Source organism: Echinococcus granulosus, assembly GCF_000524195.1.
Source record: "Echinococcus granulosus chromosome Unknown EG_S00011, whole genome shotgun sequence".
Taxonomy (NCBI): domain Eukaryota; kingdom Metazoa; phylum Platyhelminthes; class Cestoda; order Cyclophyllidea; family Taeniidae; genus Echinococcus; species Echinococcus granulosus.
Window position 1 is genome coordinate 117,122 of NW_020170391.1, and position 16,808 is coordinate 133,929.

The following is a 16,808-nucleotide window of genomic DNA, read 5'->3' on the forward strand; positions in this document are numbered from 1 at the left end:
ATGGGACGATTTCACACCCACTGGAAACTAAGAGTGCACAGCTCCCACCTAGTTTAATTTTGCGCCGTCTGTCAAATTCGTGAGCTCTTAATAGATTTTCAAGGAATTTTGTAGAAAAGACAAATCTTGTCTTAAATCAGAATTCAGGTACAAAAAGGAGTAAAAACAGTAAGGTGCGCAACCAGATACGAAAAATCTTCATGAAAAATGATATTATGAAGTGTCAGTCGTTGTATACTTTCAAGGAAAAGTTAGAGTAAGCTGTACGTGTGGCACAAATTGAGGTACCATTCACTCTGTGTTCTAAGTAAACGCAATTACTCATTTGAGCGACTAAACATTTCATCCCAAAGATGAAAACGTATTACCTACCTAACGCGACTCGCCACGAACAACGGCCCATTAAGATGCAAACTCCCATGGCTTTAATTGGTAGAATTCTTTCTGTCCAGGTAAATTACGCAATTACTAAATTCTAACTCTGAACATCTGCATAATTATTTTTGTCCAAAAATGGATTTACACTGCTTGTCATGTTGAAATCAGGACTTAAGCATGGCATGAGATGTTTAAGTGCGCTCGACAATATTACCGGGATTTGAATGGGAGGAGGGTGTCTGTTAGTTGCAACATTAAGAAATATCCTAATGTAGTACGCTAGTTGCTTAACTCTCGGTTTTGGTAAAGGGGCCGCTTTGTGTGGCCGCCATTGCACCTTCGCCGGGTGGGCTGGCCTCCGGGTTGTGCCAGTAGCCCCAAATCCCACTGTATTCCGGAGATACATATTCTGCCAAAATATTACGTCTTCTTTCGCTTTCATAGAAGCCTCAAGGTTCTGCATTTACTAGCTGTAACATTAATAAATATGATGGCATTCCGATTAACTGTTTACAAGATCAAAGTATCAGCTGGGTAATCAACCAACATTTCAAATAACCAATTGTCATTTTTTATCATTAGAACCTTAATAGATCCCAGTTTGCTAAACAAATAGGGTATGGAATTTCTAATAGAAAAAAAATAAAGAATAAAGAACTGCATTCCCAAGCATAATTGGCATTTACCTATCCTCCTGACATATTCAAGGTTTGACGATGATTTACAAGAAGTATGCGGCACACGCGCAATCTTTAAATACAAAACTGCTCTTCCATCCGACCCATGCTATCGAGACTTTTATTGTGGAGATTTAGTAAGATCGAAGATTCTATTTTGTTAAGCTTATTCGATAAAAAAAGAATTTTTCAATGGGTCCGAGAGAACAGGGTAGCTTGTTACTATCTGAGCATTCATCAATTTATGCAGTGAATTACAGAGTAGGATAACATTATGGCTACATTTATCCCAAATAATTTGCACGCGAATGACTTAAACCAGGGATATATTCATAAGGGCTTCAAAAGACCAAAGGTAGTTAAATATGGAGTCAATTGTCAACTGGGTTAAGCATAATCGCACTTCTTCCAGAGACTGTTAATGCTACGCGCACAACAGTGCAGAACCTGGTTCCTTTTGGGGTGATAAAAACATCATCATGGGAAGTCAAACGATCATGAAATCTGTGTTGCATACATCCATTTCGGGCTCCATTGGTTGCATGAAGAATCAAGATTGCGCGTCACTTAAGTAGGTAAGAAGTAGGTGTCATAATAGCATTAAGAAGCTGCAAAGGATTTGGGGAATGCTATGCATTGTGTCTTTTGAAACGCTAATGACTTATTATTATTATTATTATTATTATTATTATTAGACACTGTATTGATGCATATGAAACATGCTAGCAATTTTTAGCACGCCTTTAAGAAAATTTGTGGATTTAACATTAATGTAGCGTCCCGGGACTCCCTGAAGACGAAAGAAGACACAATACTCGGGCAGAACATATATATATTCAGCACGGAGAAGGTGTCTGGGCTATTGGCATGGCCCAAAAGGCCAGCCCACCCAGCGAGGTACAAGGGGGCTAATTCAAAGTGCAAAAGTGGCGCCTCACCAGAACCGAGGGACAAACCACTATCGTATAACCTTAATAATACGGGCCTCAGTTTATTCCAACCTCAAAGCATGTTTGAAATTGATAGCCATTAGGTTTTTTTTAACAGAGATGGGACATGATAGGCAAAAGATGCATCGAATAGTGCATTGCGAATTACTTGACAGCTCGACTTCAGTCGAATGGTAGCCTTGATGATGGTCCCGAACATGTCCTCCATTTCAATAAAGCAGTGCTTCAGACCCATTCTTCTTGCAATTTTGCAAATCAGTTGGTACTTCATCACTTATAAGTACCTAATAATTGTTGCCGAATGTATAGATAACGTTGACTAATTCGTTGAGCGATTATCCAGGGTAGCACTAAAGTGAAAACAGTGGAAAGGAGGAATCGGAGCTAAATAGTATTCCCATAAAACTATTTTAATCCCAATTCTCTAGTAAGTAAATCTTCTTTTGAGTCAACACTTTTACTACTAAAAATGGACGGAGAGATGGCCGGCGCATTCTCCTTTTCCTGAATTTAGTTTTCAAGAGGTATCAGTGACGTTGCGTTCAAACATCTTCTCAGTTGCAAACAAATTCGATGACCAGCGAGGCTGGTCTGTGAAAGGCCTTTCTTACAGTTACGAGGGACAAAATTCAAAAGAAAAAGTGGGTTACGTAGAGCTTTGAATACTTGATCAACTCTTTGTTTTGGTTATACAAGCACTAAAGGCTCTGCAATTGTAATTTTGTTAAGGAGAATGGCCTCCGACTCATGCCAGTAGCCACTCAGACCTGCTGTAGTACGACAGTTGTTTATCTCTCGGTATTGGCGTGCAGCCACTTTTGACTTGGCCTTTGTACCACGCCGGGTGGGCTGGCCTTCGGGCCATGCCAATAGCCCAAATACCTTCTCTGTGCTGAACATATATGTATTCTGCCTGAGTATTATGGCCTCTTCCCTCTTCAGGGAAGTCTCGGGACGCTGCACCACTGTATGTCCTGGTGTTATGTCTTCCTTTGACACCAGAGCGCATTTGAGCCACTGCAAAAAGTCAGAAGAATGCACCATTTAAAGAACTAACCAGAGTCACTTTAAAATGAAAGTCGCGGAATACACTTTAATTGTGTTTTTTAATGGGCTGGTTGCATGGCTTTTAGTGCGACTTATTAATTTGCCGTTTAAAGCCCATTTCTCAGGTAGGGTAAAAGAGTCCGTCACTTCCAACGAAATTGTTGTTTTTTTCGAAGTTTATAAATGCAGTAGTGCTCGTTCTAAATCCCAAACATAATCTAAATTTGAACAACTTAACTAAGCCCTACGTTAAATTCGAATCCCGTTTCGAATCTCATTGATTTATTCACACTCGTACATAATAATAGTCTCTCATGCTGTATTATTGAATATCTGTATTATTAGCCAGGTAATTCTTGTAACTTTTCTGAATGTCTTTTAGGGTTTCGAAAGCTTGGCGCTGCGGTTGTCTTGTTGAGTGTCGTTTGGTCCTTGCTGGTTTGGGGACGCGACGAAAATGATCGGTGCCTTGTTCATATATAATCACAAGGGGGAGGTTTTGATTCAGCGATTTTTCCGTGACGAAATACCGAAAACTGCCGTTGATGTGTTTCGTGTCCATGTTATACACTCCAGACATCAAGTAATTGGTGGTACAGCATATCGTTCATGCTGATTACCTTGTGCTGTGATTCATCTAGAAATTTTTACCCAGTTTTTTTTGGTTAACCGACTGTTTACTTTCAACTCTGATTGATGGAATAGCTGTCACCTGTTTGCTGAAGGATTCATATTCCTCTTCGATTATATATCTACTGAGTTCTTCCGGCACTCTTTCGTCATTCATTTCTTTGGTTCTTTTTTTCTTTTTTTTGCACGCATGCTTTCCAAGCTACTGTTGTTTGTTTGTAGATCCGTTCGCCAATCGTTAACATTTCTAGGACTAGTTTTTTTCATGTAAAACGAGGAAATATCTGGCTTTGCTCTGTCAGTCGACGTAATTTAAATGCCGCAGCCGTTTTTGAGTTGCTGCAAGCCATTTTGGGTGTTTTTCAACAGCATTTGGGTCGTGTTACTGAGGAGAATATTAAAAACAATTTCGTCCTAATCTATGAGCTTCTTGACGAAGCAATTGATTATGGTTACGCTCAAAATACGGATACCGACGTTCTTCGAAATCTTATTACCCAAGCTGCCATCAAATCTGCAAACAAAGAAGAAACAACCCAGATCACCAATCAGGTTACTGGACAGATCAGCTGGCGCCGCGAAGGCATCAAATACAGGCGCAACGAACTTTTCCTGGATATAACTGAGTCGGTTAATTTGCTGATGTCACCTCAAGGTACTATTTGTTGCCCGATATTGGGTCGTAAAAATGAATCTTGATCATGTTGTTTTGTTTTTTTTTTCAGGACAGATTTTGTCGGCTCATGTTGTCGGTAAGGTAGTGATGAAGTGTTATCTTAGTGGGATGCCTGATTGCAAATTCGGTTTCAATGACAAAATCAGCCTTGATAATCGACCCAAAAACTCCGGCGCTATTGGCAGTGGGGATGATCTGTAAGTAAAATCCTTCAATGCAGTTTGTCATGTACCGTATTCGATTACTTTTCACTTGGGATCCCATTCATACTATTCTGTGCTCATTCATCAAGTTCAGATAGAAGAAATTTTAATGGCGTAGGTTTCTTTTCTAGAGCTCCTGAGTCCGTTAGTGGTGTCGCAATCGATGACTGTCAGTTCCATCAATGCGTGAAATTGAACAAGTACAGCACCGACCAGGCAATCTCATTCATTCCACCCGATGGCGAATTCGTTCTCATGCGTTATCGCAAGACGCGTGTAGGTTTATTTAATTGTCAACTTTCTGAATCTGTAGATTTTGCATAATTCTTTTTCTTTTTTATTTGACTTAAGAGAAATTGCTTATATACTCTTTAGTAAGCATTTAATGAGGTATGCGCCTTGCAAGTGTAGAAATTCGAAATTTGTACCCTTTTTCACTAATTGTCTCACCTGTTAGTACTGTTTCTGGAAAGCTTAATGGGAATTTGCGTGGTTCTGGTATCCAGGCTTATTTTTCGATTAATAAAGGGATTTCAGAACTGGTTAAGTCGGAATTCTTCTCTATTCACCCCTGAGTGATAAATTGTATGTCCTAGCTTTTAAGATGATATTTACCAAACTATTAAGACAGTTACCGGTGCTAAAGGCTCTCTCGTATAACTGAATTTAGCAAAAATGCTAGTTTTAACAGTTAAATTTAATTTCAATTAAGCTTACAATGTATTTCCTCAAGTCATTTCTCCCTGGACTTAGTTTTCGCTGATTTGCTGCTAATAATGCGTTTTAAGTAAATTGGAGGGTTCATTCTATCTGCTTCTAACAGTATATTTTTTGGGTAGACCATTCTTTCCCTCTCTGAAATTTGCGGTTCGGCTCGTAGTTATCTGTTTGATTCTGGCATGTTATAACCAAGAAAAGCAATCTAGCCTTTGTGTTGGTTTGCTCAACAGGAAATCACACTACCTTTCCGACTCATTCCATTGGTGCACGAAATTGGGAAGCATAAGTTGGAAATCAAGGTTGTCGTGAAGGCCACCTTTAAGCCTAGCCTCCTTGCCCAAAAGGTGGAGGTGCGCATTCCCACTCCGAAAAATACCAGTGGTGTTCAGGTGATTTGTTCGAAAGGCAGAGCCAAATACAAAGCAACGGAGAATGCTATTGTGTGGAAGTAAGTATATCCTGCTCTCAAATTTTCAATATGCAAGGATTTATGTATCTCAATTGATATTGCGTTGTTGAGAATCTTATTCCATTGGAATAAGTAGATATGGCAACTAAACATGTTGTTGCATGAAAGTAGTCTTCATATTTGACAATTGGGATTTACTTGTGTTCATCCGTTAAACTGAACTTCCTCTTCTTTTTCATCTTAGGCTTCCACGCATTGCAGGGATGAAGGACTCCCAACTATCTGCCGAAGTTGAATTGCTTCAGTCGTCGGACAAAACACAACGTGTCGGTCGCTCGCCGATTTCTATGAATTTCGAGGTATGCATCTGCGCAGTTCTTTCAAAAGTTGAAAATTCAGGCAAACGTGTCATTTCTTCATTTCAGCAATAGTACATGCTCTTTAACATATTTTTTTTATGCTCGTAGTAGTTTCCGTATACTCTTGTCCTTTACCGGCGCTTTATACTAACGATGCTAGGATTATTTTCTTGTAAAAAACCTGAGCTTCGTGGTATCGTTTTAGGAAGTGTAAATTTACTTGCGTCGTTAATCGTTAGCAAGGTCGAAAGCAGCGCTGATTCGTATTTCAGTTGGTAATCTGGGCTTGCTGCGAACGATTGACGAACTACTATAAAATTTGTTTTACAAGATGCGTGTTCCAGATCTCCTTTGTAGCTGAAGAACCCACCAATTACCTTTTCTTTTGGCTTTGACGCTTCATTTCATTTTTTGCTAATGAATTCAACTTCATTATACCTGCATTTTAGGTTCCCTTTGCACCTTCGGGCTTCCGAGTTCGATTCCTGAAGGTTTTTGAGCCGAAGCTGAATTATTCAGATCACGATGTCATTAAATGGGTTCGCTACATTGGAAAAAGTGGTCTCTACGAAACTCGGTGTTGAAGTCCCTCACATCTTTCTTCTCTCTCAATCTCTGCACACTTTCTGTACGAACATATTCCCCTCTAAAATCAGCATTTAAACATCCTCTGATAACTTTTTGTTGTGATTGTGTGTTTGTAAAGCGTATTTTGATTCTTCTTACTTTACCTTATTCCTTTAAATTCTTCCTCCTGTGTTGTCAGCCTTCACATCGAATTTTGTCCCTACAGTCCCTTCGTGCTATAATCTAATCCGTGATTTTACTAGGTAGCAAATTAGAACTTAGTTTTTGGGTAAATGAAACGCGATGTCGGCTTTGATCGGTTATTTCGCTAGGATTTCCCTTCGAATTACGTGGGTAGCAGGTTACTTAGTTCCCTTTTCTGAATAGCATTCCACGCGCGAAAAGATGGCGAACATTTTGACACCTAATGCTTGAGAGGTGTATCTGTGACAGATTCACCCACCCGTATCGTCACCAGGCTTTCGAATAATGCATTTATTCTTCTAAGCTACTCGTTTACTAATTGATAATAGGTCTTGTTATCCATTTGATTCTACCTGCAAGTATGCGCTGGAGACTTATCTCACCCTCCGATGCTTGAATATGTCTTGGGTTGACGTTTTACTCCTGCATTTAATTGTAGTTTTCAGCAATTCTGACTGAACACCTTAAGCACTGACCTCCGGAGGTAAAGTAGAAATAGAATAAGTCAACAAAATGGGTGGTATCCTCAACCGCTTGGAGCTCTGAAGTCTACCAGGCGTATTTCGTCTGGCGGCGAACTACCTCGTCGTTGTGGCCTGTACACTAATGCCGGAAAGAGAATTTCGGTTAGGTATAAATTTTAGTCGTAACAGATTTGAATCCTAAGTAGAAGAATCGGAAAATGGTAGGGAGTCAAGCGAATTAGTCAGTCCAAATAGGGTTTCTTGAGTACTGTGTGGTGGCTGTAGGCCGACAGACCGTAGCGCCTTCAGTCGTTAAGGTTCATAAAGTCATCTGATAACAAAGTTCATGATCCGGAAAAGGGTGCACTTGGGGTACTAAGTGTCAATTTTGAAGCTGCAACTGCATGAACTTTTGACGAACAAAAAGTTAACAGAGTAGGTTAGGTTATCGCCGCTGGACGGGGGAATTCTCACGAAAATGTAGTTTATTAAGCGTCTATGATTGTTCATGTAGTAATATTATTTGGCAATTTTATGCATAAGATGGGTGGTGGTCATTACCTTGTGTCACAGGTATACGTTTAGCATAGTGCACCAAAGTTAAGGTCATCATGCTAAGAACCCAGAAGTGCACGCAAACTCAAATGTTACTCCGCTGAGTAAAATCATCGAACGGTTTTCGACGAATCTTTCATCTTTTTTAATCAAGCTCTTTACATCCATGGTACGCTCAGCGACATATTCGTGATCAAACTTAACTTAATGTTCAATCCTATACAATTGTCTTGAAAAATTCTTTGCATCAAAATGATTGGTTTATGTTAGTCCTGACCCATCAGTGGCAAATATTACATAGAAGCAGGACAAGATAGCTTTTAATGATCGAGACTTGTAATTCTAAAATAGGGACAGCGTTTTTAGTCCACTATCTGTGTTGCTTGGATTCTACTTGTCGACTTCAGCGTCCTTTTCCGCTGGATCGGTATGCTTCGTCTCCATTTGTGAAATCACCCGTTTATGCAATTCTTCCCTCGACAGTGGTACTTTCAGTTCACCTCCATCGGCGACTAGAATTTAAAATACCGTAACATGCGGACTAGTAACAAGAGAAAGTGGCTCAAAATCGCGGACTTGTTACATATTTACAAACAAAAGCGGCCCTGGAGCACATAACTGTTAAATTGACGTGACTTCAATTATCGCTGGGGAAGCACTATTGACAAAGCCTCATCTAGGAATGAAAGTCGGACAATATAACTCATTCAAGTAAAGCGTATTCTATAGCCGGACTTCATTGTGATCAGTAGTAAATAAATATACTTTAGGCGTACAATTTTCTTACAGGAAACCCACTTAATCTCGCATTAACTTACGTTCATCAAAATCCGCGTGCAGGCTGGGTGGTATGATGGTGGGAAGAGAAGAGCTTAAAGGAAGCAGATTACCACCCATCAGAATCGGCTTCGCGATATAAGGGGCGTCAGAATCGATGTTGGCAATGTATTGTCGAACTAGGAGCAGGTTGTCGATACGCTCCTCAATCAATGCCAAGTAATCAAGAACCGTTTCGAGGGTCGGATCCTTAGAGGCCGCCAGTCGCCTTTCGAGAATACTCCTAGAGTATATTTGCAGAAAGCCTTATAAAATCCATAGCGATTTGCTCAGGCATCGGCATGTTGCTATTTCCTTTACTGCTTATTTTGCCTTATTTTAATGGCTTCTTTCTGTTATCGGTTCACATAACAATATTTTTCATTCATAAACATCCATTAAGACATATTTTTCGTGTAATGGATCGTGGAGTAACTTCATTGCTTTGCAAAGATTAACTTATGTGTGCTTTGTTTTAAGGCTATATTTGTTACAATTTACTAGTCTTGGCTTCCTTAAGTTCATACCAATTATCACGCCAACAGTTACGAAAGTCAAGATACTGTCAGCCAAATTGTCCATCAGTTTTGACACAACGATGGTGACGTTATTAATACATAAGTTTTCTAAGCATAAATTTAAATATTCCTTCGTAATAACACTTGTCATTCGTATCACTAGGCCTTACCTGTCTTAAGAACACTATATACAGGTGACTTATGACAATCCCCTGCACGCCCTGGGAGTTTTTTAAAAAAAGCCTTGAAATACGATGAAGTGGATCCTAATAACCGAACCTAAGTATTGGATGGTCATGACAATACCTAATTAGGTCTATCGTAATGATAATGAAGAAGCGCTGAGAATGGCTAGGAGGAAATCCAAATCGAGTGTTACGTACGTATCACAATCAAGTCTTTCCGCCAAGTCTCCTGTCATTACGGCAGTTTCTTGTAGGAGCTGTTTCGTTTTTTCCAACTTTGTGCGAATCTTCTCTGTTGCTTCCTCAATTTTGTTATTCGTGGACTCAAGATTTTCCAATTCCTGACGCTTCTCCGTAATGGTATTGTTCATGGAATTTCTGTAGTCATCTATTTGTTTCTTGATCTAAGTTAAATGCAGAGGTCGGTTTTGAAGGAAGAGAAAATTATGAAATAGAATGTATACCAAGCTTAAAGAGTTATGATTTAGCAGAGCAAATTTTAAGTAATATCTATATAATTTTGTATTGAAATAGGATCAAACAACTATTTCGCTTTGTCAGGTCCAAGACATTGAAGACTGAAGTGCTATTCTAGTTCAAATCGCCGAATCCTTGGTATCTAGATGTAAGTGGCATCATAATTAGTTACATTTTCAAATGTTGTTAAAGTATCACTCGAATCTGTGAAAACTTCCACTGTCCTATTGTAATTCGTAAAAGTTAGATATAATTAGAGTGATTAACCTCTTCATTCTCATTAAGAAGCCTTTCAATTTCGCCATTAATTTCGCTGACGTAGTTGAATAGAGCAAAGTTTCGATCTTCGTTAAAGAGGAAGCTGTCTACTAGTTTGTCAGTGCTGGACGTTTTAGCGAGAACGAGCATTCGATCGAAGGACTCCTCGTATCGTCGAATAGTCTGCTCAACCTGTTCCCGCTTTTCTTCTGCTTCTGCCTCCTTTTTGGCCTGCCAATAATATTTTACCATTAACAGTACCTTCTTAAATACCAAGAAAACTGCCTTTAGCCTTTGCAGCTATTAACCTTACTGAATACTAATATACAAACTGATGTTGTCGCCAGTGCCATCGGTGAATTTGTGAGACTTGGTAAAACATGCATGTGCAAATAGACCAGCTTTTAATGACTGCATAAAATTTGCTACTAGTTAAGTTCCGAGTATCTTTCAAGAAAAGTGCTTTATTTTATTATAATCTGTCAAAAACTATGCAAGTGTTTGCTTTTATTTTAATGACTTAATTCACCCTCCATGCCGTAAGTTGTGGATCCTCCTCGCGTTCGGCAGCTTTTATTTTCATGAACTGCTTTAACTTTCTTTCATGATCTATGAGTCGAACAAGCTCCTTCATCTCGATATTGTGCTGTTGGTTGTCCTTCTCGGCTTTATCAGTCAATGCTTGTATTCTCTGAGCTGCCTCTTCCCTAAGAGTTAAAAAGACATTATATGGACTCTATTGCCGTGAATAATTTGAGTAAAGAAGTATAACCTGAACGTGTGGTTCTGGGACAGGTCTCCACCCATGTAAGCCAAAATAATGTAAAAATTTAGATTCATGTTCCCAGAATGGAATATGGTAATCAAAGTCTGTAATTCATCCATGGTTTAAGCTTTTAGACAAATTTAAATATTATACGACAATCATAGAGTTAAAGTAGGCAGTCAAATACGAATAATATTCTTGACTCCTTAACACTAAACATATTTTGAAAAGTTGGCAAACATTTCTCAAAATAGAGCATGTTGTGAAAAGATAAACAGCTTATTGAGGCGTTTTCTTGGGAACATTAGCAATAATTCATGGGCAAAAAACTTTGCCCTATTAGATTGTAATGATTAAAAAAGCATCAACACACAAAATGCCTTAGAAACTGCCTGAAATAACTTCCAGTGTAAATGTACCTTTGAGCGTAGGCTTGAGTCGTAAAAGCAGTGAGGCGACTGATCTCGTTTCGCATTTTCGTTAGCGTTAAGTCGATTTTCCGATATATTAAGTCAAACCGCCCACGTTCCATTCTCAGTGTATCTATTTCACCTCGTAACTCTAAAGTACAAGCCAATGAATAGAACTATGCCATTTATTGGGATTACTGTAATGTCATTTATATTGATTACTTAATTACCCTTAAAAGACAGGTGGAAAAAGGTAACCATGTTTGTGGACATTCTCGATTTTTCGTCATAGTATAGTAAGCGTCAAGTTCATTAAATGTACGTTAAAGCATGCGGTCTCTTTACTTTTCAAGGTTGTACTTCCACTCTGTGGCATAGCCATCAAAGTTTGCTAATCGTGTAACACGTTGGCTGTTCGTTTATTCTCGGTTTTGGTAAAGGAGCTACTTCGAGCCTTCGCCGGGTAGGCTAGCCTTCAGGCCACGTCAGTAGTCCCAAGCCCTGTTGTATTTTGAGTATATATATATATACATTCCGTTGGAGTATTATGTGTTCTTTTGTCTTCAGGAAAGACTAAGGGCGTCACATTAGTGGCAACAGAAAGCAAACTCGATCTCAAAAGGTGGCTGTTATGTTTTCTATTACTGCTTGGCAAACAGCGATGCGGAAGAAGTGCATATGCTGAAGATGGGAGAATCGGTGATAACCCAAACGGAACGGCCGAAGACGATGGCTACTTTCAACAGCTACCTCAGTCCTGTAGTCTGCAGGAAAGCTATTAACACCTGAAGCCACAGTAGTCGTAAGCCATCTGGAAAAGTTTGTCACGAAGATGTCTACTATGCCTGTTTGCAGATATTGATTACATAAACACGCGGTACCTCCTCCACTTCTCCACCTACTAAATGAAATCCAGTTAAATATGCCTGAGCAGCTCTAAGGGAGATTAACGTGGCAAGGAGAAACAGGCTCAAAACTCTACCCCCATGGAACTATGTTTAATCCCGTCCCTTGTTACATAACTCTGCTTTTGGGTCAGTATTCTTCCGAACAGCTATGGATAAGCCCAATGGCCAGCATATTCTCCCTTCCCCAAATCTACTTCCTACACAGGACGAAACTGCAGATCTAGTTGAAATTCCCAAGGGAGGTCAGTGGCGTTGTAGCCAGACATCTCATTCGCACTCAAATTTGATGACTGACGCGGTTGGCTCGTTGGTGCTTCCTTGCAGCACCGACTGTATTGTGATGGCCGACGAAAAAGATGCTTAAAATGGGAGGGGGCTATGTTATACATAAATTGTTTGGTTAACACTCGGTTTTGGTAAAGGTGTTACTTAGCGGTTCTGTCATTGTATCTTCATCGGGTGGGCCGGTCTCTGAGATATGCCAGTAGCTCCAAGCTCTACCCTGCATTGAATGTATATATTCCGTTTAAGAATTATGTCCTTATTTTATCTTCAGGAAAGTCTCAGTGTGCGTATGCATGCATAAGTACGCATAGTGATGCGTTCTTAGGGTTAGTATGGTTTAATTTTTTTATAGTTATGTTGTGCTTATGTTATTATTGATATGGTTAAATAAACTTATGAGAAAAAGTAGGTGTAACGAAGATTGGTTGTGTTTTGTAAAACGTGGACTTTATTTACATTCGAGTAAATTGTATGCATTCAAATTACACCTACAAGATTCAATAACATTTACAACACAAACAATATATTTATTTGTTTTTGGAGGTAAATGAAGATTTTCCCTTTACTGTCACTTTGTCTGTTTTTTTGAGTGACAAGGAGAAAAAACTTTCCTAAATTACTACCCTTAGATAAATTAAAGTCGTAAAAGCTTTCAGAAATTCTTGGTAAAAGTGGTGTCAAGAATGTTAATGTCCAACAATGCAAGAAGTAATGGGCTCGCAATATTTTGTCTTTTAGATATGCTATTAAATATTTACCAGTAATGTCTAAATAAATAAACTATGCAAATATCTCGAAAAAAATGAATCTGAATTGACATAACTCACGCATATTTTTCCCTAGAGCATCATTGTATGTTTTGAGAGCGTGTACCACACGGCCTTCAAGGCAGGCCTGCTTCTTTCGCAGTTTGTCCATGGCCTCCTGCGCGCCTAGAGTTGTTCCGGCTGTATGAATTAACGACCAGAGATTCTTTTCTAGTTCGCGTGTCTGTATAAATGACCCACTAGTCAATTTATGCATGTAGATAAGCTGATAACGTTTTTTGTTATAAGTAACGGAGTTTTGATATACAAGCTAGCACACTAAGCTTTTGGTGTCAGTTACTTATTACCGCCGTATACTTGCAAAAAGAAAGGCCCTGGTCGAAATAAGTAGTGGTTTAATTCACTTTTACCTTAACATCTAACTCGACATGTTTTGCCTTTTCTTGAGCAATTTGTTGTTGTAACCAGTCCTTATTATCCGCTAGATTAGCTAAGTCCTCGCATGTTCTTTGGTCCTTGGCCTGATTAATTTTGCTATCAACGATCGATATTTGCTCCAAAAGTTCATTTCGTTCAGCTTCAAGTTTTTCTATTGTTTTTCTGTCAAATGAAATGCATAACAATGCACAGGTATAAGCCAGCTATGTAGCGAAAACGCTGTAATAATAAGAAAAGAGTAAAGAAAATTACCGATACCTTAGAAACTGCCAGAAACAGAATAACAATTCACAGAAATGAATATAGTGAGTACATGGACTCCATGCTTCATTGATAAACAAGTGAACAGAAAAGGTAAAAAAAGGCAAAGAAAAAGGAAACAAAAGGAAACAAAGAAAGTGCCAGGGAATCCTACTTCATTTTGCTCATTGCCGATTGCATTTCTTCGATATAATACTGACGATCAGCCTGAGCAAGGTGGAGAGCATGTTTGAGTTGACCATATTCAGCTTCGCGTTCGGCGAGCACGTCGGCATCAGTTTCGACTATGGTCTTGTATGGCATCTGTTAACAAATTTAATACCACGGTAACATAAAGCAGCAGTCAAAGCAGCGGCTATTGTAGGGCATATACTAACAAGGCATCAAGGAGGCAAATGTTAAATTACACATATTTCGAAATAGGAACGTTGCTGCTTTTCTTTACCGCGAATGATAAAAGAAAAATATGATTGCGCAGTAACACAAAAAGGCACGTCTAAAAAACAATTTACCCATACTTTTAGGGCAAAAGGCAGTATTTCTGGATAAATGTCTAAAATTTTAATGGTGTAACTATAGGCCTCTAGACTTCCCTGTACCTTTTAGTAAGTAAACTTATTCATTATTGTATGCTTATTGTTTCCCATAAATCTTGATTAATATGGTAAAGGTACTAGGCTGCTGCTGTTTTTCAAGGCATTCAAACATGGGTTACAGATGTTACATCACCCGAAAGGCGATAAGGTAAGCATGCAATGAGGTGACCTAGAAAGAACGATTTAATAAGTTTAGTGCGGCTGCTCGGGACTTTTCTAAAAACAAAAGATTACAAAGTACTTTGAAAGAACATATATATTCGGCACAGAAGGCATTCGGGCTACTGGCATGACCCAAATGCCAGCCTACCCGAGGTAGCACAAAGACCAAGTCAGCAGTTCCCCCTTACTTATACAAAGAGTTTAAAAACTTCTGCATTTTTATTTTATAACAATTTTTCCTGTTGTTTTTTCTAATAGAAAAAATAGTGTATGCGGGTCAATTTCGCTGATTCTTAGAGCCGCCAAGCCTTTTCTATGCAGGGTTTCTCGACTTTTAAACCTTTTTTGTTTTAAAGTATTGTCAAATGTTTTTTTCCATCAGCCTATTTTTTTATCAAGCCTTGGATAGCGCGGCGCCCTTGGATCCGTGTTTCTCTGAATCAGGTATGGCTATCGCCAATGTACGTGTATTGTTCCCACTGAGATCTATTCCTCGGATTCTTATCAATGTGGATAGGTTCCCACGTCAGCTTACTTACATTCCGAGTCGATCTGCTGGGCATTCACATTGGCAAAACATTAGACACACGAAAGAGGCTAAGGATAGGGAGCGTGCACGTGTTACGTCCAATTTCCTTTTACAGATAGATGCTGCCATCAAACGTAATGTTCTAGTTTTGCTTATTTTAAGGTAGTTGGTGGAGGTGAACGAGATCCCAAACATAATGGTCGCCTTGCCTCTGTTATCGCTGACGCAAAATCCAAAAACGTGCCAATGGATACCATAAACAGGCGACTCTCAGCTCATGATATGGTTGATCCTTACATTATAGAAATCCAAGCCCCTGGTGGTATTTTTGCCCTCATTGAAACACGCTGTAAGGCTGTGAAGCCCACACGTGATAAGGTACAAGGCATTGTCAAAAAGTATGGGTACGTCACTATGTTTGTTTGTACTGAAAAAGGTTTAAGGTGTCGAGGTCGACTCCCGGCTCAATTGCCAATGAATTTTTTGAGCACAAAGGTGTTATTTCTGCCGCACCGCAAAAAACCCTGGAAAATATTGATGTGGCAACCGAGTTAGCGATCGATTGTGGCGCGCATGATGTGACAGAAACGGAAATTGATGTTGGTGTAAAAGGATTTGAAGTAGGTTCCTACCTGAGTTGTGTGGAGTAGATGAAATATGCTCATTCAAGTTTTGCCCCCTTTCACCGTGAGTTTTTAAGCAATAGTCCGATTTCCTTTTGGGCAATTTCGTTACCTCTTTTGGTTGATTGGTGGTGGTTTCACATGATAGTATATTTTGACCGGGAAAATCATATTTCTTAAGCACTTATTGTATTGGTTGGAAATTTATGGGTATCAGTGATTATAGCTTCATAACGTGGAATATATTCTTTTCGCAATTTTACAAAGGGCAAAATTGATTCGAATTTAATGATGCTCTTACTTGAAGTCGTTATCTTTTACTTAAAAGTAACAAGTAGTGTGCTCGTAATCTTTTAGTTTCATTGTGGCGTTAATGATGTCAATAATGTGCGCCAAAGTTTGGAGTCTCGCGGTGTCACCGTTTACGAATCCTTTTGTCCGTATTTGGCTGTTCGGAAAGTTTCCGTCTCCTCCAGCGATTATAAACTGATGAACCAGATGTACGACCGCATTCGTGATGCAATTGATTACACAGATAACTTTTATGACAATTGCGATGAGGCCGAGTGAATGCATATTTTGTTAAGATTGTAACAGTGTTGGATCTGCCTATACATGCTTTCTTAGACTTGTACATTCTTGAAATAAAACTCTGTTGATATCTTCATTTGTTTTTAATAACGGAGTGGTTTGTTAAATTTTATTCCAAATCAACGTCATGAGTTTCTGTACTACTCTCGTATTTGCGATGTTTATACTTATCTTTGGTGGAATGGATATCGTTTCTTAAGATGTACTGACTGGAGCGATGTAGTGCATAGCTTACTGCGTCAAGATACTCTGGGACTATCGGTTCTGCATTCATGCAGTGAAGCTATTGTGAGGTGTGCTTTATCTGTCTTGTCACCGTCACGTCGTATTGTCTGTGTTATCGCTTTTATTAATCTATTCCATTACATATGAATTAAAA

At 39.1% G+C, this 16,808-nt stretch overlaps 3 protein-coding genes across 3 annotated transcripts; 2 read left to right on the top strand and 1 right to left on the bottom strand. All coding sequences in view use genetic code 11, as the record gives it.

Annotated features, from left to right (window-relative positions):
• Nucleotides 1-3,509: 3,509 nt before the first annotated feature.
• Nucleotides 3,510-6,633, top strand: EGR_02392 (AP-2 complex subunit mu-1; the record flags this gene model as incomplete). Its single annotated transcript, XM_024491641.1, has 7 exons — nt 3,510-3,635; nt 3,905-4,337; nt 4,408-4,555; nt 4,693-4,837; nt 5,512-5,729; nt 5,935-6,049; nt 6,499-6,633. 7 exons carry the CDS (start codon nt 3,510-3,512, stop codon nt 6,631-6,633), a joined length of 1,320 nt encoding a protein of 439 aa, XP_024353792.1.
• Nucleotides 6,634-8,229: 1,596 nt separating this feature from the next.
• On the bottom strand, nt 8,230-14,231 carry EGR_02393 (Coiled-coil domain-containing protein 63; the record flags this gene model as incomplete). Its single annotated transcript, XM_024491642.1, has 9 exons — nt 8,230-8,351; nt 8,658-8,899; nt 9,557-9,762; nt 10,103-10,324; nt 10,623-10,800; nt 11,279-11,420; nt 13,290-13,452; nt 13,640-13,829; nt 14,083-14,231. The coding sequence occupies 9 exons, from the start codon at nt 14,229-14,231 to the stop codon at nt 8,230-8,232; spliced, it is 1,614 nt and encodes a 537-aa protein (XP_024353793.1).
• A 901-nt stretch (nt 14,232-15,132) lies between these two features.
• Nucleotides 15,133-16,408, top strand: EGR_02394 (Translational activator of cytochrome c oxidase; the record flags this gene model as incomplete). Its single annotated transcript, XM_024491643.1, has 4 exons — nt 15,133-15,349; nt 15,382-15,619; nt 15,652-15,835; nt 16,196-16,408. The coding sequence occupies 4 exons, from the start codon at nt 15,133-15,135 to the stop codon at nt 16,406-16,408; spliced, it is 852 nt and encodes a 283-aa protein (XP_024353794.1).
• Nucleotides 16,409-16,808: the final 400 nt, after the last annotated feature.